Source organism: Chrysemys picta, chromosome 3 (genome assembly GCF_011386835.1).
Source record: "Chrysemys picta bellii isolate R12L10 chromosome 3, ASM1138683v2, whole genome shotgun sequence".
Classification (NCBI taxonomy): Eukaryota; Metazoa; Chordata; order Testudines; family Emydidae; genus Chrysemys; species Chrysemys picta.
In genome coordinates, this window is record NC_088793.1 from 71,602,708 (window position 1) to 71,626,837 (window position 24,130).

General features: G+C 44.0%; 1 protein-coding gene across 4 annotated transcripts in view; it reads right to left on the reverse strand.

Moving 5' to 3' along the window:
* Positions 1-9,798, reverse strand: part of MAP3K7 (mitogen-activated protein kinase kinase kinase 7) — a 61,117-nt gene extending 51,319 nt beyond the window's left edge. For 3 of the 4 annotated variants that reach the window (XM_008165544.4, XM_024103073.3, XM_005299735.5), the window contains exon 1: positions 9,535-9,775. In XM_008165544.4, the coding sequence (XP_008163766.1) occupies positions 9,535-9,624 (90 nt within the window). In that variant the 5' untranslated portion in view covers positions 9,625-9,775. Of the gene's footprint in view, positions 1-9,534 lie in introns of all 4 variants that reach the window. The other variant, XM_005299734.5, reaches the window with a different exon arrangement.
* Between the last annotated feature and the right edge of the window lie 14,332 nt (positions 9,799-24,130).

Sequence of the window (24,130 nt, forward strand, 5' to 3'; positions counted from 1 at the left end):
CTAAACTCAATTCTTTTTGAAGAGATTATTAGCATTTAGATAGTTTACTCATTCCAGGAAGTGTTTGTATTCCAGACTAAGGTACCAATTTATCAGCAAAGGGTTATTTTAGACCCCAGTACATTTTATATGTACATTAAGTTTTAAGTTTCAGATAAGTTATTTTGTAAGTGTCTTTTTAATGAAGTTTTACCCAGCCTTTTTTGAATAGTAATCTGTTTTAAGGATTAAACTCACTATACCCAGTAGTAATTTAAATATATTGGGGTAAAATTTGTTTTCCATATATTGGAATGGATCATTATCCTCTGTCATAATATCTGAGGTGCTCAAACTAACAGGCCCTAGATTTAAACATTAAAGGCTGATGCCTAGGCATTGTTGACAGAGGACTCAACTCTGAAAGTCGGTCCTCTTGTTGGTCTGACAGAGCCCAGCATTACAGGCCTTCAATGCCCACTGCACGATCCATTTCATTTTGCAGGCATTTCTCAGAGGGCAGTTGGGTAGGAAGAAGGGGGATTTTTTTTTGGTAAGGGAATGTCTCTATTACAACAGAGGTGAGGTTGTTTGTATGTGTGTAAATTATGTATACACCTCCTGAATTTTATAAAAGGGTGCACTTTATTGTTATTACTATTATTTCAGTGATGCCCAAAGGCCCCAATCACATATTTTTTTTCCACAGGACCCTGTGCACATACAGTGCATAAGATGGACAGTGCTCAGAGAATAAGGCATTTGTTCAGGATTTTCTTTTATCCTCTCATCATTCACTGCACTGAACCCAGAATTTATTATTTCCTCATAAACACTTGTCTTGCATTCATCACCATAATACTGAGCGCCCCATGTTCATTGTTGAATTCAACTTTCTAGCACCCTAACAGAGAGAGAGAGAGAGAGAGAGAGAGAGAGAGAGAGAGAGAGAGGTTTTATCCACATTTTACAGAATAGGGAACTTCACACAAAAAAAATTATACTCATAACTAAGTTTTTAAATCAGATTAGTTAAACTGGTGCAAGCTTGTGTATAGATGCTTCCTCGCAAGATGACACTGGTCCTTTAAGAGGGTAGAGGCCAGTGCAATTGTGATTGTCAGCTGACTGCTAATTGGGTTTTAGGAAAAGGCACCTGAGCCATATAAATGGCTACAGACTGAGACAGAAGGCCCAGTGAGGAAATGGGTCAGCTAAGAGCTGCCTGAGTCAGTCAGGAGAAGAGGAGCCAGAGGGCTGAAGGTAGCAGAACAGCACAAGGGAATTGCTTGCCAACTTCTAAGGCTAAACGCCAACACTGAGGGCTGGAAAGACAGGGGAACAGCACAGGGGCTTACCTGCTCAAGTCTCCAAACTGGAGAGCTGCATCTAGGGGAACAATGAGAGAGTCGGGGCAGTTAGGGATGCTTCCTTAGTGAGGATGAACTCCCAGCAGGGAAGCTGTGGGGGTTCCTGCTGGGAAGAGAAGGGTTGCACTCAATCTGGAAGGGCTGGGGTGGCTGTCCTGGTAAAAGGACAGGACGGGATCAAAGAGCTTGGGTGTGGTAGAAAGACACAGGAGAATGATACGCACTTGTGGATGGACTCGAAGGTGTTGGATTTTAAAGACTACCTGCCATGCACATACGCAGACAGTGATAAATGAACTATATTTACGGACTTGTTATGGACCATTTTGCACTACATTTTTATAATAAACTGGCCCAAGGAAGTGTATTATTATGCAAGGGAGCTGTCATGGAGTTACTGGGGCCTCCAAAGGAAGGAAGCTGAGGCAGGTTTGCCTATCGTGGCGTGGCCTGCTGCAAGAAGGCACCTCAGGTGGGAGCCATGCCAATACGATTTTGGTTCAATAGTTGTTTATTTCAGTTGAAGCTTTTTTTAAAAAAACCTGATTAAATAAATAAATAAATTGAGATGTCCTATCTCCTAGAACTGGAAGGGACCTTGAAAGGTCATCAAGTCCAGCCCCCTGCCTTCACTAGCAGGACCAAGTACTGATTTTGCCCCAGATCCCTAAGAAGCCCCCTCAAGGATTGAACTCACAACCCTGGGTTTAGCAGGCCAAAGCTCAAACCACTAAGCTATCCCTCCCCCCAAAGTGTCTACACACAAACTCCCAACAGTTTAACTTAATGGGTTTAAAAACTGATTTTAAGTTAAACCGGTGAAATGTCTGAATTTAATCAAGGCCACAGAAATAAAAACCAAATATTTCAAGTGTCTACTGTTTTGTGCTGCCCAACTTAAAACATCAAGAGCTTAATATTTCAGAGATGCTGAGCACCTACAGTTATCATTGACTTCAACTGGAGTACACCGCGCTCCTCAAAATCAGGATCTGATTGTCTCAAACTGGGCACACAGAAAGTCAGTTCCCATGTGTTATAAGTCAGGTTTTCCAGACCTCACATAATTTTTGTATCTTTTCTGAATGATTTTCCAAATTTTCAATATATTTTTAAAGAGTGTGGCTACAATATTCCAGCAGTTGTCTCAGCAATGCTATATACTAACTTAACATCACCTCCATTCTCCTGCTCAATATTCCTGGTTACACAAGGAACTACATTAGTTCTTTTAGCCACAGCACTGCGAGATCACGTTCCCTTGTTATCTAACATGAATAGGGATATGATTTTGCCACAGTAATCATGGAAACGATGAATTTGAATAAAATCTGTGAAATGTCCTTAGAGTAAAATGCCCCCCAAACTAAGTGGTGTTGCAATATAGCCCTCCACTCCTCTGTGTCCATTTATGGCAGGACGGATGTGCCAAACTTCAGTGGCACTGTAACTCCGTGCATTAGGCCGCAATGCCCGGAGTAGGGAGCCAAACCCAGCCCTGTGGGACAGGAGCTGCCACTGTGATGTAAACGTAGGGTGCGAGAAATTTCCTGTCAGGGTAGTTAAGCACTGGAATAAATGGTCTAGGGAGATTGTGGAATCTCCGTCATTGGAGATTTTTAAGAGTGGGTTAGAGAAACACCTGTCAGAGATGGTCTAGATAATACTTAGACCTGCCATGAGTGCAAGGGACTGGACTAGATGACCTCTTGAGCTCTCTTCCAGTCCTATGATTACAGGATCAAGGCTTTGGACCACAGTTAAGACTCCAGGCCATCAACGGTTGCGAGGAAAACAGAGTTGGTCAGGAATTTTCAGACCATTTTTTTTATAATCAGAAAATGACAATTTGTCAAAACCAAAATTGTTAGCAGGAAAAAGGATCAGCTTTGATGAATATCCTGATTCTAAAACTTACTGGAAAAAAAATTCAAAATTGTTAAAATAGGATGTTTTGACATTTTCTAAATGAAAAGTTTTGTTTCTAAATAACTTCCATTGGAAATGTTAGTTAATTTATACTAAAAAGAATTTAAAAAGTGAAATCAAAATGAAGTGTTTCAATTAACCTGATCTGAAATGTTTTTGGATTATTGGTTCACAAAAATTTGAGATTATTTTTCCTGTCCTGAATCAGGACAAGAAAAATATTCTAAATTTCATGGGACTAGAAAACCATTTCCTGACCAGCTGTTGAAGACAAAGAACCCTAAATTCAGACCCCAGTGAGCAGATAAAATCATATTCAGCTGTTTCCAAAAATGTATTATGTGTAGGTGTACACATTACAAATATGTCCTCTTAGTGGTGTGAAAACTTAAATAGTTATTCTTAAATATATATTTAGAAAGCTTATCAGTTCCTCTTTGTAAGAGGATTCCCTCAAAATACTCTAGTTATTAACTACCATTGTTCAAGTGGACTGTTGAAACTAAGGTTTCAGCTACACTACAGTTACGTTGTGTCTACATCAAATTCGTCTCTAGCCAGCATAAGTGCCTCATTACATTAACATAGTACCCCTGCCCCTCCACCAAAATGCCATAGTTGACCTACTTAAGTCGATGCAATATGAGTGAAGACACTGCATGATATGTGTTGACTTTAACAGTCCTCTAGTCACTGTCCCACAAAGCCCCATTCCCTGCAAGAGAGACCACTCTGATCACAATTTTAAACTCCACTGACCAGGGGTCAGAGAGACCGGAAGCCACACTCCTTAAAACCTTCCGTACCTTTGAAATTTTTCTGATTGCCCAACTTGGCAAGCAGACCTAGCAGATCAGCTTTGTTGTGTGCAGCTGCCCAATAGACCATGCCAGCTCCGTGCACACAGAGAGGTACAAGACATGCTCCTGCCTGGAGCAGACAGGAAGTATTGGATCTTTTGAGCCAGTGAGGAGAAGAGGCTATGGAAGCACAGCTATGAACCAGACACAGAAACACGGACAACTACAAGTAGATTGCATGGGGGAGGTGCAGGCAAAAGGGTCCGACAGGGATCATCAGTAGTACTATGGGAAAGTAAAGGAACTTTGCTAGGGATTCTACAAGGCTAGGGAGAGTAACAATAGATCTGGTACTGTGTTGGAGAACTGGCACTTCTACAACAAATTGCATGTAATACTTGTTGGAGATGCCACCAGCACCCTGCAGCTCACAGATTACTGTAGTTGAGGATAACAGAAGCTTTCAAATAGTATATGGTTTAAAGTTGTTTGGAAGTCACTTTAAAGAAGAAAAATATATAATATTGCATACACACACATATACATATACACACACACACACACACACACACACACACACCACTCCCAGTACTGGGTTTAGATTTTCCATAGTGGAGTGGTCAGCATTGTAGGATTTGGGTGCCAAGGCTCATATAACATAAAAGGGAGCTGTGTACATTCTGCACTATTCAAACCAACAACAGACAACAACCAAAAGGTGCACAAATCAGACAGGTTCTATTTAGTTACAGTGGATGTGTGGTGGCAGAAGCAAATTAACTATGGAAAAGAATGGAATAGAGCCATGAGGACAATACTCCAGAAACAAAGTATCAAAAAAGGAAGGGAAGTTATTTTATTGACTTTTAATTATTTTATTTGTTAAGTTTACCTTTTCCTATACACGTACCCTTAAGATCAGGTTTAAATAAAAATAAAAACCCACACACTGTATTGCAAAGCATCTGTTAACTGAACTTTGCAAATAGAGAGATACCATTTATTACTAATTATTTAATCAGATGGGCCTCCATTCAACAACTGAATGAATCTGCACTGGTATCATCACTACTTTCAAGACAAAAATTTTCAGTTCATTTCCAAACTTTCAGAATTATATACTGTTTTATAAATCCTTCTGGATTTTTCTAAAATGTAGCATAAGGCATAACATATTCCTTTAAAGGCTTATTTATCCACAATTTTTCAAGCAAATTTAAAGCCACATTTTCCAAGCAACTCCTAAAATATTAAAATAAGATCTCTAATTTAGCTAGCATCATAAAACAGATGAGCAGAACACAACATTTAGAAAAATTAGCACTTTTCTGTGCTGCTTGAAATCTAGGGTAAGGTCTGTAGCTTTGTTCCCTAATTATTAATGCTTTTTCAGACTATTTGGTACTTGAGTTAAAAATAAGACAATCACAGAAGCAATCAGAAGTTTCCCAGGGGTAAAGGAAAGGAAGGTTGCTGCTGAACCTGACTTTTAGGTTGTTTTTCATTCTTGCTTTGAATATTCTTTCATGGCACATTAATTCTGGGTTGACTTTTATTCACCATGATAATTACGTACCCATCTTACCCCAACTTGAGGACTTTAAACAACAAAATGCCACCTGGAAGTTGGATATATGTTTGGCTTGTGTATGCCTCTCACCTCCTAAATTATAGCCATGCAGAGGAACAAAATACAGTATATTCATGTGTTATCCAGTAAAACTTGGCCAAACCAAACTGAAAGCACAAGCACAGATCTTATGTTTATTAGCTAGGACTTGGGGCCTGTAACTATTCCAGAACTTAAATCTATTAATAAACCAGTGGCAGTGCTATCTGCTGACCAGACAACCTTGATAATACAAGAGCAAAGCTGGGATTATACAAGAATTCTTTTGCGTTTTTCAGTTTAGATTTGCTGATGTTCATCTTGGGACATCTAACTGATGTCCACATACTATAATAAAACAACCATTTTAATTCCTTGTAAAGGGTGATTACACCTAGAGAGCAAGAATTCTAAAATGAAGTATTAACAGTTTTCTTCTAGTGCACAATGCTATGTCGTTAGTTACAGCATATAGTCACTAGCAATTGTGAAATCAATGAAGGCACAAAAAGAAAGGGGTGACAAGGAAGGGGTTCATACATCTTGGAATTTAATCATAGTGGACAAGTTCTGTTTCTAGTTCACCTGTTCCATTGCAAAGCAGTTTTTGTTGCTTCCACTGCAATACGAGTTTATCCTCTAGGCATTTTTACTACTCTCAGAACTGTGGTATCCAGTGGCCTATCAAGAACTGCTGGTAGATCACATACACTTAACTCAAAATGCTAAAATAACTGTTACAAAAATTTCTCCCTACCCTTTGACAAAAGTCCCCTTCCCTTGGTCTAAAAACAAATGGATCACCTTCATTTTTTCCTCAGATTGAGAGGCAAGTCTCAGGATGACAGTGTGATATAGTAAACTAATTAGGACTCAAGACTCCTATAGTTTAATTCTTGCTGAGGCCTCAATCTAGGCACACATTTTTGGTGCACCAAATCCTGCCTGCAGGTGTCAGCATGCATACAGAGGTACATCTGTAAGAGGACCCCAAGATTTGTATATCAAGCCTCAGAGTTCTACCTCCCAGTTAGACATTGTGTGGCCCTGAATTTCCCCATCTGTAAAATGAGGTGGCAATCCTTACTGTCCTCAGGTGTTGTGAGGATTAAACATTTGTATAGTATTTTACTTGTTCAAAGTGCTAAGTACAACATATTATATTTGCTATGTGATACTCACTTTTATGGGTCATCAGTGGGCACCTGTTTATGATCTCTAAAATTACCACAACCTTAACTTTTTCCATGGGTGTAAGGGCTAGCTACAAGCAATATCTCAAAAGACACTTAATTGTTTGATTACTGAACATAGGCAAATATACAAATTTCAGAGTCTTCTTCAAATACAAAAGTACTTCCAATTCCTTAATACAGAAACATTGTTTGGAAATGATGGAATTAAATGTTTAAAAGGAAGAGGTATGTGTAATTCTGACACAAGACATTTCATAGAGTCACAGAAACAGAACCGGAAGGGACCTCAATAAGTCATCTAGTCCAGTCCCCTGCACTGAGGCAGGACTATCTAGTCCCGGGGGTTCTCACAATAATTTTTTTTGGTGGCCTCAGAGCGTGGCCACCAACTCTTGCTAGTGGCCACTCTGACAATTTTTCCTAAAATACTTAACTTTAGGAAAAAAATAAATATGCCCATATATAAGTCCAAATCATTGTAATTTATTTGTGTAGGATTTTATTTGTAAACTGAAAAACAACGTACAGTTTCCTCTATTCTTTACTTGACCAAGACAGAATAGAAACAAAAATAAGGTGCTTTGCATGTTGTTGTTTTCTTTTGCCTTTTGGGGTTTTTTGTTTTGTTTTTTTTGGGGGGGGGAGGGGGGACTTGCTAGCTAGACTTTTAGGCTGTGGGAAGTGGCGACCAGCACATCCCTCGGCCCACGCCGCTTCCCGCGGCCTCCATTGGCCTGGAGCAGCGAACCGCAGCCAGTGGGAGCCGCGATTGGCTGAACCTGAGGACGCGGCAGGTAAACAAACTGGCCCGGCCCGCCAGGGTAATTACCCTGGCAGGCTGCGTGCTTACCCTGGCAGGCTGCGTGCCAAAGGTTGCCAATCCCTGCCCTAAAGCGTCTCATGCCCCCCCAGAATACATTCCGCGGTCGTCGTCCCCAGAGGGGGCCCTCCTCCACTTTGAGAACCTCTTATCTTGTTTATAGAAAAGGAAATCCTTTTGAAGAGAGATTAAAGCCAAAGTACCTTCTACAGATTTCTGGTGACTCTCAAGGTGGAAGTCAAAGATACCATGATGCCTTTCAAACACAGTATTCTTGGAAAACATTCCTTCTCAATAAATCAATTTATAGTCGCCAAGACTATGTGTGGACCAAAATTCAGTAGGATACAGGCTAACTATCAGTATTTAGCAAATGACTCTGTAAAGCTCTGAGCTACTGGTTATCTTATATATGAAAGGTGCTATACAAGGCTATGTTCACTTCTGTACGGTTACTGTGTTCAGAAGAAGAGATCTTGTTCTTTCAGCAGTAATTAATCTGCTAAGGAGTTAAAAGCACAAAGATTGTAATAATGATGCCAATGTTTGTTAAGTCTAGAGTCTGCAAGTCGTTCTGCGTGTGTAAATTCTACTGAGTTAAATGGGGGTCTGCCCATGCACACAACACCTTGACTTAAACAGGGACTTCACAAGAGCAGAGGGATACAGCTGTATGGAACAACAACTTGCAAGATATGTTAACTTGCTCATCAAGGCCCTGATCTCCATTGAACCTTTTTGGAAAACACATAGATTGCTCTTGAGAAAATCCACTCTGCCTCCACAGAAAAACCAAACTTATCCACAAATACTCTTAGATACTCCTTCTTAATCAATTACATACCAACTGCAAAGAATTTAAGGCAATTCTTCTATAGCCAACCTTTCAGTGTAATACTCAAGTGGGAAACATTTTTCTTCAAACTAAGTAAAACATAAATGGACAATTGAATTTACTTCATGTATAATCAATACCAAAGATGTAGAATGGGTCACAAATGCAGTACTGATGTTAATGTAACAGCCACTGGATTGTAGCATCACTTAAATTAGTTTAATAAATTTTAAAAAGGGTCTTTTATGCCTAAACACGATAATGTATGCGTAAGAAATTTGGATAATAATGATCAGCAGTTAGATACCACACTAATAGATGTATTATACGTGTATTAAATAGGATGGATGGAGGAGAAAACAGAGACCTACAAAAATAGACACATTAAATGGAAGCATTACAATATAGTTAAAAAAAATCTCCATTTGCCTGTGATAAATGAATTCAAATTTATCAACTGCCACCAAAGTTTGGATTAAATTTAGACTAACCTAAAATTCACTTTACAAAAAGCTGATCTGTTCCTCAGGTTTGGAATACCTAAACTCCCTGGCAGCTCAGGTTCACAGCCCTTCGTCTATCTATACGTTTACTGTGCCCATTATTGCACTATTTAGGCATTTCTCAGAGGGGGAACAGCACAGAATTTACTATATAGATCAGAGAGGGCCAGCTCTCCTTGCCTGTTAGTGGTCTCACAGCCTCTCTCATAAGATTAGGGTTTTGCCTCAGTCTCTATGAGCAGAATCTTTCCTCCCACCCAGGCACCTTTGTGGCAGCTGTCTGCCACTCTCCTCCCTCCCGGCCTACCAGTGCCAGGGCTGCAATACTTATGTAGTTTGTAAAGTGCTTTGGGGTCCGAAAGAGTAAACGCTGCCCTAAAGCTCTAGGGAGCTGTACACCTAGTGGATCGCCCCATGGGCCGGGTGCAGGAAAGTGGTGGTGGGGAGTCTCCGAACATCCCCGGCTCCGCACGGGGCTCGCTCGCTCGCTCACCTCTTCCACCTCAATCTCCTTGTAGTCAATTTCTTCGAAGTTGAGGACCGGGGGAGTTTCGATCATTTCAGCGGAGGTGGCAGCAGACATCCCTTCACTGTCAACCGCGGCAGGAGAGGGCAGGGCCAGGCGGGCCGGGGCAGAGGAGCGGCTCAGGCGGGCCGCCGCAGCGGCCCCCAGCTGCACAGGCTCTGGGGAGCGAGGGCCTGGCGGAGGCGCCTCCTGGGCCGCCGCGCGGGGCGAGGCCGCATCCGCGGCGATCCCGGGCTACTGGGGCCGCGCGCAGCCCCCGGCCGGGGGGGCCTCGCTCCGCATCCTGCGCCTCACGCGCTCCGCCCGCCCTAGGCCGCGGCCTCGCCTGGGCTGCGCGTCCCCAGCAGAGGAGACGGGACGGCCCCGGGGACGGGGGCCCGCCGGCTCCGCCAGCCCTGGCGGAGAGAGGACGAGACGGGAAGGAGCCGCTCAGAGCCGAGCTCCAGCCGCCGCTACGGCCAGAGGAGCCGCTTCCTGCTGCCCGGGCGGAGGGAGGGCGGGCGAGGGGGGAGTCTCCGGCTGCTGCTAAGGCCGTCGAAGCGGGGCCATGGCCTGGCGGCTGCGGCTGCTCCTCCTCCCCCCGCGCGCGGCCGGCGGCGTCCCAGCTCCGGCCCCGCCTCCCTTCCCGCTCCGCCGGAGGCCGCCCGCCAGGGGGAGCCGCCCCCCGAGCCGTACAGGCGGCTGGGACACGCACCGCAGAGCGCACCCCGCCTCCCCCGAGAGGGGGGAGAGGCTGTAAGGGAGGGGAGAGGTGTAATGAGCACAGCAACGGCAGGGGAAGACGTGGTAACACCCCTCCGCCCACATACACCCGGGGATTGATTTACAAGTGGCATCCCAACCTTCCTTGGGAGGGACTGCAACACACACAGCAACCGTCCCCCGCCCCCTCCCCCAGCAGACAGAAAGGCGGTTATAACATAGTATCATCTCCTGACACACAGTCTATACCCATACCCCCGCACACTACCTCAGTCATCCACCCCACAGAGAGAGGGTGTCACATTCCAGGGTGCAGTTCAGCCAGTGAGGGGTTGCATCACTGCTTGCCCTGTGACTATGGGTGCCTCACAATGCTTTGCTTCACAACCAGCCTAGTGAACCTGCTAGCCGTGCAAGTCACACCCTGAGTGTCTGGCTGCAATCCTGGTCCAGCAGCTCTGACCTCAGTAGCCTGTCAGTAACACTGCAGTCACACACTGGCTTCCACCAGCCTTGGTTACTACTTACAGAGTTATCACAACACATTCCCAGTCCTGGATTTTCCCTGAAATGTGTGTTTTGCACTGTTCAGCCCTCTCCTGGACAGGTCAGATATTGAATGTTTGTTTCTCTTGTATAGAGTTAATATTCAACAGTTTGCTACTTTAATTGCAGTTACCAAACAGGTCGGTTTAAACAGAACACTGGATTGGTTTAGATTAAAAAATAACAAGTTTATTAATAAAAGAAGACAGGCTTCTAAGTGAACTCAAGTATAGGCAATAATGTTAGAAATAGTTACATGCAAATAAAAGTGAAAATATGCATCTAATCTATCAAGTTTTTGCTGAAGGCTAGGGTGACCAGGTGTTCGGTTTTCGACCGGAACACCAAGTTGAAAAGGAACTCTGGTGGCTCCGGTCAGCACTGCTGACCAGGCCGTTAAAAGTCTGGTCGGCGGGGCTGCGGAGCTAAGGCAGGCTAGTCCCTACCTATCCTGGCTCCATGCTGCAACCTGGCCAGCAGGTCCGGCTCCTAGGCGTGGGGACCACGGAGCTGCCCCCACCCCGAGAACCGGCCGATCGCAGCTCCCACTTGGCACGGTTCGCCGTTCCAGGCCAATGGGGGCTGCAGGAAGCAGTGGCCAGCACATCCCTCGGCCCGCGCTGCTTCCCGCAGCCCCCATTGGCCTGGAACGGCAAACTGCAGCCAGTGGGAGCTGTGATCAGCCGAGCCTGCAGACGCTGCAGGTAAACAAACCATCCCGGCCCACCAGCAGATTTCCCTGACGGGCCGCGTGCCAAAGGTTGCTGATCCCTGATGTATATGTCGCCTTTTACTTCAAGTAGTGCTTAGACTCCTAGGTTCCATCCTGCTGACAACCCATGGTGTGGACTGTTACTGAATGTGGCGGGATGATGTTTCCATGGTATGTGTCAGACAGCTGTATATCAGAAGCCACCGACTGCATCTTTATACATGTTTAGTCTCAACCCCATTAATTATAATGGGAATTACATATCCCTCATGTATAGCAGCAGGGAAAGTGTGTGTCTCCTAAGTACAGAATGCCACACAGAAGCAATGCTTGTGCCCTTCCTAGACTCCTGAAAAACAAATCTTGGCTCTTCCTGTCCCAAACGTAGTGCTAGCCACTTTCCTAGCACATATGTCTCATGGACACATCAACACCATTTGCAGGGCCCTTTGTATTCCAGGATTCCATGATTATGAAAATTACTTTTTCACTTTGGGCATTTAAAAGATATTTTTTAAATAAAAGTAAAGGAAATGAAGGTCTAGAGTCACAAAATTGAGGAGGAGGTGATGGTGCCGCCTTTATACCTAATAGCACACAGATTAGGGAACTAAAGCATGTCACTTTTGACAAATAGTTTCAGTCAAAATGAAAAAAAAAATTCTGAAATGTCAGAATGAAATGTTTCAATTTTTCAGGCTAGATCAGGGATCGGCAACCTGCATCTCTCTAGATAAGTGCCCTAACCAGTCGGCTAGAGTCATTGTCATACTTCTTGGCCTAAGAAGTACTGAAGTATTATATACAAAGTGGAACAGCGTTATCAGGAGCTATTAAAGGAAACAGATGGTTAAGATACTCCCTAGCATGGGAAAACCTGGGTTTAACTCTCTGCTCCAGAACAGGAATTCAAAGTTAGGTTTCCCAAATGAGTGCATTGGCTGTTGATATAAGGGGACCTCCTTCTCAAAATTTGTGAATAGCACCTAAATCCCCTTGTGAATCTAACACAAAAAAATCAAAATGTTTCATTTTAGCAGACACTTTTCATTTTTATTTAGACTGAAGCTATATTGAAGTCGGCACAAAGTAGTGAAATGTTTCAGTTGATCCTAATCAACATTTTTCAGTGAAAAAAAGGTTTGACTAAAAAATGTTGCCCAGCTCTAGTTGGTGCTGGGATAGGGAGCTTTGCCTTCCTGCAGCCACTCTTCTTTTGGGCCTGATCCATCATTACATTACTCCAGATTAATGCCAGCAAAATCAATGGACATACACCAGCACAACACTAGCATAATACAGCAATAAATCAGGCCCTCTGCCTTTTTAGTAACACTTCTTATATCCTTTTTCACTGTTGTTAGGGTAGAAGAAAGTGAGGTTGGAGTGGAGATGTCCTCCTGCATTTCCCTTTTATTGTCTGTTCTCAGACCCTGACAGCCAAGCCCATAACTTATAAGAAACATTGGGAATCAATCAGTCAGTTCCCCTAACAAAGGAGGACAGTGACTGGCTGCCTGTCTTTGTGTCATCACAAGGTGTGGGGCCCTACACTTAGATTACCACCCTGCAGTCTGGACTGGCATGTTAAGGGCTAGACACTTACATGTGTTCCCCTTCCCCTATTCTCTGCCTGCTTGTCTGTCTGTCCTTAGTTTATGGTGTGATGTCGGGGGGGGGGGGGAAAGACAGTTTGGAGCAGGGAGAGACCATTCTTTTTGAATGTTTGGAAAGCACCTAACTAGTAGTGGGTGCTACCACAACTAACAGGATAATAATTATTAATAAAAGACTTCTCCTCATGAAAAGTCACAAAGAAAAGAAAAAAGTACTTTCTGTCAGATCCCTTTAAATGTGTCATGGTGCTTTGAAATATATACAAAATATATATTATTTTCTACAGCAGTTTTTTTTCCTTCAGTGTGAGGCAGTTTGTTGATTTTCCCATCCAATCTTTCAAGTCTCTGTGCCATTTCCAATGCCATTAGGTCAATGAAGACCAAACTTTCAAGTGCTCAGCACCTAGCAGTTCTCATTGCGACACTTATCGAAAGAGCCAACATGATGAGTTCTTTTTGGAAATCTGGCCACTTATTTTGGTGCCTAAATGGAAGTTGACTTCTTTTGAGAATCTGACCCCAATGGCAGGTTCTGAGCTCTTTTGAAATTCCGGCCATAGATTTTGAGCTGTTTTCTTGCACTGTCCCACGGTATGGTTCCACATTTTTTTGACCCAGTGCCATCCACCAGTTGTTCTGAATTGGCACAGATGGCATTGGAATAACTCTTGTATTTTATAACAAATAAAGATTTTTAATATTTTGAAGAGTTTGAAATTTAGTCAAAATAGAAAAAACGTGGGCAATATTTTCCATTCTTCAAAGTTATTACAAAATGGCAGATACAGATTACTCTTTAACATTCACTCTAAAGAGGAGGTATCTGAGTCTCTAGCTATTTGGAAAATCATGGGAGACAGGAGAGATTCCAGAAGACTGGAAAAGGGCAAATATAGTGTCCATCTATAAAAAGGGAAATAAAAACAACCCAGGAAACTACAGACCAGTTAGTTTAACTTCTGTGCCAGGGAAGATAATGGAGCAAGTAATTAAGGAAATCATCTGAAAACCCTTGGAAGGTGGTAAGGTGATAGGGAATAGCCAGCATGGATTTGTAAAGAACAAATCATGTCAAACCAATCTGATAGCTTTCTTTGATAGGATAACAAGTCTTGTGGATAAGGGAGAAGCGGTGGATGTGGTATACCTAGACTTTAGTAAGGCATTTGATACACATGATATTTTTATCAATAAACTAGGCAAATACAACTTAGATGGGGCTACTATAAGGTGGGTGCATAACTGGCTGGATAACAGTACTCAGAGAGTAGTTATTAATGGTTCCCAATCCTGCTGGAAAGGTATAACAAGTGGCGTTCTGCAGGGGTCTGTTTTGGGACCGGCTCAGTTCAATATCTTCATCAACAACTTAGATATTGGCATAGAAAGTACACTTATTAAGTTTGCAGATGATACCAAACTGGGAGGGATTGCAACTGCTTTGGAAGATAGGGTCGTAATTCAAAGTGATCTGGACAAATTGGAGAAATGGTCTGAGGTAAACAGGATGAAGTTTAATAAAGACAAATGCAAAGTGCTCCACTTAGGCAGGAACAGTCAATTTCACACATACAGAATGGGAAGAGACTGTCTACAAAGGAGTACGGCAAAAAGGGATCTGGGGTTATAGTGTACCACAAGCTAAATATGAGTCAACAGTGTGATGCTGTTGCAAAAAAAAGCAAACATGATTCTGGGATGCATTAACAGGTGTGTTGTGAGCAAGACACGAGAAGTCATTCTTCCGCTCTACTCTGCGCTGGTTAGGCCTCAACTGGAGTATTGTGTCCAGTTCTGGGCACCGCATTTCAAGAAAGATGTGGAGAAATTGGAGAGGGTCCAGAGAAGAGCAACAAGAATGATTAAAGGTCTTGAGAACATGACCTCTGAAGGAAAGCTGAAAGAATTGGGTTTGTTTAGTTTGGAAAAGAGAAGACTGAGAGGGGACATGATAGCAGTTTTCAGGTATCTAAAAGGAGGAGGGAGAAAACTTGTTCATCTTAGCCTAAGGACAGAACAAGAAGCAATGGGCTTAAACTGCAGCAAGGGAGGTTTAGGTTGGACATTAGGAAAAAGTTCCTAACTGTCAGGGTGGTTAAACACTGGAATAAATTGCCTAGGGAGGTTGTGGAATCTCCATCTCTGGAGATATTTAAGAGTAGGTTAGATAAATGTCTATCAGGGATGGTCTAGATAGTATTTGGTCCTGCCATGAGGGCAGGGGACTGGACTCGATGACCTCTCGAGGTCCCTTCCAGTCCTAGAAACTATGAATCTATGAATCTAAATAATGCGTCCCTAGATTAACAGCTCACAGCCACATGACAAAAGTGATCTTATCAATAAATTGCAATATCTTGTTTATTTAAATGTCTATGTTAGAATATTCTCCATTCCAGCATCTGTCAAGCTGCTCACCTAAGTCCCCTTCTTTCATTTCAAAAACAAAATTTATAAAAACACATCCCCTTCACTTCTCTGGCAGACTGTGGCATAGCTATTTGCATTATTTTTAATATATAACACTGAGTCTGAGATGTGAGTCTTTCAGCGTGTGGTGCCCCATGAATTCTGTCCAGGTGATTTAGTAAACCAGGATAGGTAATCAATTTATATAAGATTTAGAGTATGGATTTCTTTCCAGAAAATATAAAACCAGATATTCTAAAAAAAACAGAGGCACTCGTCACATTAATTGCAGACTAGACTTATTGTCAGGTTCCAAAGGCCTCTTTTGAGGATACTTATCAAGGAAGTAACAGTTATTACTTTTCATATTTTAGCTGTGCTTTTCTTCTGTGATCATGCTATCTTTATTTTTGTTGATGAGAGCAAGAATACAGAGGAATGAATTCCAATTATAGTTGTTTGTAAAGTAAGAAATTGGTGTAGAATGTATCACACTAATAATGAGTTCTCTGTTTGCAAAAGCAAAATCATAATCATTATCAGAGAATGTCACTGTAGTGAAGATCAGACAGGATGTTATAATGTTTAAGTTACTCTTTTTAAAAAAAATGTTGACTGGCAAAAGTATGATGAGTTTGGAGTGCTTTTGCCAGGGACTAAATATTGCTTGTACAGCACTGAAAAAGGACATTTAAAATATTTATTGAACACCGACCGCACCCCCACTATAAAAATTGTTCCAACATCACTGTGCAAAATGTATACAAGGATATTATTTAAAAAATTATGTATCTATACTGAAAACCATATTCTGATGGTATGTAAGTTAACAGGTCATCAGAAGGTGATAAGTTCTGGTCAGGCAGGGGCAGTAGACACTTATCTCCCTGGCTGGTCATTGTGTATTGTATATCTTGCAATGTATCTCTATTTGCATACTAATGAAAATTGTGAAGTTTGCAAGAGATTACAGAAACTACAGGAAAGGCTGGTGTTTTTGATGAAGATTAAAGAATTAGTCTGGTGTAGCAGGAGAATCAAAGGAGACACACAGTATCCTTCATCTGGCGGACAAGCTGCCAGTGTGATTGCCATATGAATAAAGGGTCACAGCTGTCCTGGCTGGGAGAAAGACTGTGGGTGAGTTAACTTTTATGAGACAAGAGAAAGTCTTGTTATTTAAGTCTAGGCTCTAGAAGACGTATCATGATATTTTTTTAGATGTAACCAATTGTTTCCAATACTTCTACCTCCTTGCTATTACTTGATCTCTGTTATTTGTTAAATACACTTAGATTTGTTTATAGTGAAAACTAGTATAAGTGCCATGAGTTAAGTGGAGCGGTGATTCTAAAGTGAAACTGGTAAGCTGATGTGTATTGTTCCTTTCGGAATATTGTATCTGTAAATACTGTGAATGTCCATTAGAACAGGGTCTGGGCACTCCATGGAAACACTTTGAGGGCAGGTGGTAGCAAGGTGCCTCACAACCTTGGGCACCCCCAGGAAGCATCACACCAAATTAGTAGCTCCTTCATCCTGGGGCCAGTTCTATGATTTTGTTGTTCTCACACTTTGGAAATCCACAAGTAGCCAGTAGATCCTGCAAAAACGTAGTATGCAATCATGTAATTAAGGACTGTCTCATAAGGTATATGCACAATAAGGCCTAATTAAGGTAGCACACACAACCTTAATTCTGGATTTTCCTAACTTTTGAGTGCTTGACTTTGCTGCCTTAATGTCATTTTGTATGAAATTTCTTAGGTTTTAAAAAAAGAAACTAGAAAAACAGAAATCCCATCATGTGGAACCATTGACACCCTCATGGTTCACCAGCAGGGCTGGAACCCTTAGAGTAACTGAAAGCAGTAGTAGATTGTCATTGTCTCCTAAAGGGAGATGGGGCACACATTTTGTTAGTGGATTACACAGATTTTTGGTTACAGCAGGAAATATAGACATTCAGGAATCCTGGGTTCTATTCCAAGTTCTGAGTGGAGTATACAGTAGTGGTTACAGACCCTTCTGATCCAGTTTCCCCCAAGTCTGGCCCCTTTGGTTCCTGGCCTCTCCAGCTTTCCTTTATTCCAGTCTCCCACCAGACCTCCTTGGTTCCTTGTTGGAATTCTATTCTCCTCCTGCCCCTTCTTGGCTCCTGCATTCCCTCTCACTCAGCTCTAAATCAGAGTGTCCTACCCCAATGGCTCCACATCCCAGTCCTTCTCCTCCATCATCTCCTTGGTCCAGCCTCCCCTCCTTGCTCCAGTTTTCCCACCTTGGTTCTTCATCCCATTATCTCGCAGTCCTTTGTCCCACCCCCAGGCCTAGCTCCTCACCCCTCTCCATTTCAGTCAGGCTGTTTCCTGCTGCTACTCACTGCCTGGGTACCAGCAGTGGAAGCATTGAGAGTGCTGGAGAGACAGACTTCCTGCTGTCAGTTCAAGTGCCTGGCAGCACAGTGGTCCCTGATTACTTCAAGGTAAGTACTGGTTAGTCCCTGAAGCCCTGGACGGGGACTCCATGCCAATGGAATCTTTGGCAAATTCAGCCATTCTAAAACATTTCTACCATGCATGTGCAAATTGAGATTTTCAGAGGTTCATACTGTGATGGGTTTCTCCTGCGGTGCCACCTGGAACTAGGGTACCACTGAGCCCCCTGACCCACTAGCCTGGGCTCCCTCTCACACTGTACTGCTGTGATAAGTTGCAAAGCCCTCCAGCCTGCACTTTGACCAGCATTCATACAGGTAAGGACACACCCAACTTCAGTTATACATAGGCTCTCTAACCACCAGCTTCCCAGCCTGGGACCCCAGAGCAGTACCGTCCTGCCCTGGTCAAATCTGGCCAGTATATGGGTTTAATACCCAGTCCGCCTCTCCCTCAATGTGAAGAGAACAATGCACACTTGTGGTAACTAAGCTGAGATTTTCCCCAAGCACTTCAGTCAAAGCTCACTGGTTTAGATTAAAACCAAAACAAGTTTATTAACTACAAAAGATAGATTAAGTGATTATAAGGGATAGCAAACAGATCAAAGCATATTAGCCAGAAAATAAACAAAAAATGCAAACTAAGCTTAATATACTAGATAGATTGGATACGAATTAGCAGATTCTCACCCTAAAAGATGATACAAGTAGGCTGCAGATTCTTAAGGGGCAAGCTACACTTGCTTTACAGCTTAGATTCCCCAGGTGTTTCATACACAGGCTAGAAATCCCTTCAGCCTGGGTCCAGCAGTTCCCCCAGTTCAGTCTTTGTTCCTCGGGTGTTTCCAGGAGACTTCTTGTGTGGGAAGTGAAGAACCACAGATGATGTCACTCCCTCCCTTACATAGCTTTTGCATATGGTGGGAACCCTTTGTTCCAAAGCTTGGTTCTCAGACCAATCTGTGGAAAAATACTGACATCCCAAGATGGAGTCCAGCATCATGTGGCCTGATCAACTGTCCTTGTAGAGCCATAGCAGTCATCACTCACAGGCTGTCTGTAGCGTTCTCAGGAAGTCTCACCATGTGGGAAATAATTTAGCTTCCACCTTGCATGGGTGAGTAGCCGGGGCAGGGCGTGCCCCCACTTCCTCAGAGCACCTGCCCGTGCACCCTGCCTGGTGCTTGGGGCAGCCCGCGGGGATGGGGGCCCCTGCTCCCCCGGGCAGAGGGGCTCCGCTGGCCATCTGTGGGGGGGGGAGCAGGCTGAAAGCAGCATTTCACCTCACTGCCAACCCCCCTGCATGTGGGACCCCTAGTGGGGCAAGGAAGTATGTCATGGTGGGGAAGTGGCAATGCCAGCCCCATGCTGGAGGGAGGGTTATAGAGGAGAGCTCAAGCAGCCCCACGTGTGGGCATGTGGTGGGGGGTGGCTGGGGCTCGGACCACCAGCCCTGCTGGTGTTTGTGCAGTGTGTGTGTGTGTGTGTGTGTGGGGGGGGGGCTCAGACCAGCCCTGCACCTGGGGGGAAAGGGGACCGCGGGGGGATCGCAGATGGGCAGCGAGTGGCGGGGGGGGGGGGGGGGGCTCAGAGGACCAGCCCAGCACACGGGCAGGCGGCAGGGTAGCTTGGGCCAACCCCGAGTGCCAGTGGGGAGAAAGACCTCAGGCTGTCCCTGCATGGGCGGGAGTAGGGCCGGCCCACAACATTTTGGCACCTGAGGCGGGGAGCTCAAATGACGCCACCTTGCTTGGGCCAAAACTTTGAAAGGTCTCAATTCTGCCTTCCTGTTCTACTCCTCTCATGGTATTGCTCTGCTACCTACCCCAGTAAAGAAGAACTAACAACTTAAAATGCCTTGTTCAAAAATTAAGTAACACTTAACTTTCAAACGCCTGAACAGCAAATGTAACTTTTCTTGTCTGCTTAGTAAACACTGGCATTTTTATCTGTTTGAATAATCATAGTGGTGATTTCCGTGCCTTCTTGGTTGCGAAGATTTGAACTGCTTCCTGAGGGTCCACAGTCTGGGCCAGCTCATGCTCTATTGAGATGGTTGCAAGTCATCTCCTGTGTCATTGTGGAGCGTAGATATGTTTTTATTAACTTCAGCTTGGAGAAGCTGCATTCTCCACTGGCAACTGTTACAGGAAGTGTTAGAAGTATGCACAGAGCAACAAAAGCATTTGGAAAGAGGGTGGTCATCTTATTTGTGCACATATATTCCAGAACAGCCTTTGGAGTTGATCCTGCTGAAATGTATCTTGAAAGGGCTTTCAGTTCATCACCTGAAATCACTTGCATCAATATCGTACATGTCATCATGTGTCAACACTGTCTCTAGTGCACTGCATTGCTGGTGTAGGTCTTCTTCAGGTATATTGAGGAGTTTTGGAATATCACACAACATCCCAAATATACTGCTTTGTTCCTTGAGCTGCATGAAACATTCTTCAACTGACTGTATTGCACAATCTAGCACCTGGTTAAAGAATTCAACTTTGAATTGTTGTTTGGGGTCTCTTATGGGGTTATCCCATGCCTCATAATGAAAATGTCTTCTTCTTTGGTGATTCTTGTATTCTTGAATGGGTGGGAAAATAGCTTCAGTGTGAAGTTCCTCTGCCAACTTCTGTGCGCTCTTCAGAACGTTTTGAAATGCCTCATCTGACCGGTAAGACTGTAGGTATGACTTTGCTTTGTCCAGTTGGTCCATTGCTCCACATATATCAAGGTCAACACCTTGGAGTCTCTTGCTTACAACATTTATTTCAAATAGTATGTCATGCCACAACACCAAGCCACACAGAAATTTGAAGTTATGTATGTTTCTGGTGATTCCATTTCCCTCTGCCACTGTTCTCCCACGAACAGTTCCTGTCATAGCATTATCCTCCATAATGGCAACGATGGCATCATCCATCTTCCCAATTTGGTGTTTGATAGGCTTTATCACCTCCACTCGACTTTCCCATCACGTGGCACTCAGTGGTTTCAGTGTCAGAGAGGATGTTCCCAGATGTTGCTTCAAAATTTGCCATTGATGAGTTGATGCAGAGGAAAATACATAGATGCTTTGAATTACATTAAAAAATTCAGCAGCCTCACTAGGAGCTGATGCTGCATCACTGACCACCAGGTTCAATGAATGCATGGGGCAAAAAAAGCTTGAGGGTTTAACTCTCAGATCCGTGTCTGCACTCCTCTGTTCTTTCCTCTCATGTTGGCACCATTATTGTAGCCCTGACCTCTCATGTCAGCTATCACAATTCCTGTATCTTCCAGCTTTTTAAAAAGCACATTTGTCATACCAGCTCCTGTAGTATCATCAATGTAATAAGTTCTAGAAAATGCTCTCTGACAGTCACCATTGCAGGGATATTTTCACTAGGTTCTGTTGTTGTTACAAAACACACCATTAAAGTCATTTGTGCCATATGGCTGATGTCAGGTGTGCAGTCCAGAATAACAGAGTAATATCTTGCTGACTTCAGATCTGCCACAATCGTCGGTTTGACTTTTGTTGCCAGTAACTGTATGATCTCATTTTGAATTGTTTTTCCCAGGTAGTGGTGTGTGTACATTTCTTGGGTGGTGACTCTTCTTAGATGCTCCTGGAGTACAGCATCAAACTCAACCATCAGCTCCACAATTTTAAGGAAGTTTCCATTGTTTGGCAGTGTGAGTGGACTATCCGTCACCATCCGTCAAATAGCCCTTCAGTCCAGGGCAGTGTGGCCTAGCAGCCAGAGTCTATGACGTCCCCTTTTCCTCAAGGAGACATGGCCGGATGGCAGGAGTCTATAACACAGCCCTTGGCTACAGGGCAGTAGGGCCTATCGGCCAGAGTCCATAAAGCAACCCTTGGGTGGAGGGTAGCGTGGCCTAGCAGCCAGAGTCTATGGCATCCCCTTTACTTCAAGGAGACGCGGCCTGACGGCCGGGGTCTATATCACAGTCCTTGGCTACAGGGCCGTGGGGCCTACCGGCCAGAGTCCAGGAAGCAACCCTCGGGTGGAGGGTAGCGTGGCCTAGCTGCCAGAGTCTATCATTGGGGTGCGACAGCCCCCGTAAGGGGGCCCCAACCCGGGGCCCTAACAGAAGTGTAGTGGTTTGCCACCAACTCAGCAGGGGGTTCCGACCGAAACACGCTGAGTTTCCCCAGGTGGGGGAAGGTACCACTCTGTCACCCTCCTGGGGTCCCTTCCTACCAGGCTCTCTGTTGGGGTCTCCCAGGAGTCATCGGGTCCTTGGTACTCGTCAGATTCAGTCATCTCCTAGGTCTCCTCCAATCGCCAGGGTGAAGGCAGGCCATGGACGGCGTCTTTTCCCGGTGCAGTCAGTGGCTGTGGCTGGTCCGCTGCAGGAGCTCCCTCGGCAGGTCCTTCTCCTACAGGCTCCAACCCAGAATGAGCTGGCCTCCCTCCCTTTATACTCCTATAGCACTTGGAGCATGCCCAGTCTGCCCAGGGAGGCGGGACTTCCGCTGCCAGTCCCTGGGGCTTAACTCCTTCCGGGTTAAGGCAGGGTAGTCTGGCCCCGCCACAGGCACATACAGATGATCTGAAGTGCCACGCAGTGCTAGATTTTGGGTAGCAAACATTCTCACAATGGCAATGAGCCTTTTCAGAACATTTTGCCAGTAAAAAGACTCTGATGCAATCTTCTCTTGATGTTAATCATCTATGGTGGCCTTTAACCTTAGTTTCATCTCAAGCTCTTTCCACCTATGAAATGCTCTCTAGTGATTTGCAGCCTTCTCAAGGCATGCCAGATTTCTAGCCAGATTTTTCCAGTCCTTTGTTCCTGTAGAACCCAATGTCGCTGGAACATTAGACTGGAAGAGTTTGCAACAAAAACAGTATGCCTCATTCTGGGTTTTTGAGTACATAAGCCATGGCCTCTCCACTTTGTCACCATTGGGGATTTCACGCCAGTAATGTGTTGGATGGAAACTTCTATTTTCATTGTCCTTGGGGAACATGAAGTATTTCACTTGCAGTGGCCCAAGCAGTACAAGGAAGTCCCTCAGGCTACTGCTCAAGTGGGTCCACAGTCCTGGATCATCTAGACGTAGGGAACTAAACTCAGCAGCAGCTGTTTCTTGTGCCTCCTCCACACTCTTCTCTGATCTACACTTTTCTTCAGGAATGTGCATGGTTACATCCATTTGAGATGGAGATATGGATGCTGCAGTGTCTGCCAGGTCACCTGCACTCTGACTAACTGGAAGATCAGGCATCTCCTCGCCACTCACATCCTCACTGGGGATGGAAGGTGAAGGAAATAAATCCACACCGTGAAGAGGTCAAGCATAGGAGTTTATTACAGACAGCGCTGGCGGAGTGTCACCTTGCTTATTAGGCTCAGAGACACTGTCAATCAATTGATTACAATAGAATATATAGATTTTCAATGGGCGGGGGAAGTGACGGGGTAGGCAGTTCCACACCCCAGGATAGGTTTTGCAGCAGGACAAGATAGCACAGTAGCCAATGGTTAACAGGTTACATAATGTCTCCGCCCATGGTCTCAAGTTAGCAAGTTAACATTTAATTAACACTTTGATAACATTTTATTAGTATAAAATATATATGTTGAATTATGATTTGGAATCCATAGGAATGGAGCAACTTCTTTGATTGTCCAACAGGTACATTCCTAGGGGTTATAGCAAAGAAACAGTGAAAGTATATGGCAATAAAGATTGTCTTCTGTGTGTCTTAAGGCAGGCATTGGTCCCTTGGAAGGGAGGTAGAAGAATGCCATATCTTATACTAACATGTGCCAACTTTTCATAAACTCAAGGTTGGATCTGTGGGAAGAATGTTTCCCTACAGAAGAAACAAACACAATAGGAACAGGGATTCTTTGTTCAATCTGTAACTCTGAATAAGACACAGTTATTTAGTTCTTAGCTTCAACACCTGGCAATTTGCTGACCGGGCCTATCTTAGCAAGCAAGGCTTTCTGTTTACTCCAGCTTTCGCTTAGCTGATCACTGTTTGCTGGGCCTCTGGTCTCTTGACCATACTCTGGACTTTGGGTCTGGAAAAGAGCTGGCACAATCCATATACCAGGTTGTTATATCAAATGCACAAGGATTTTAACCCTTCAGAAGGCTCACCATGAACATTT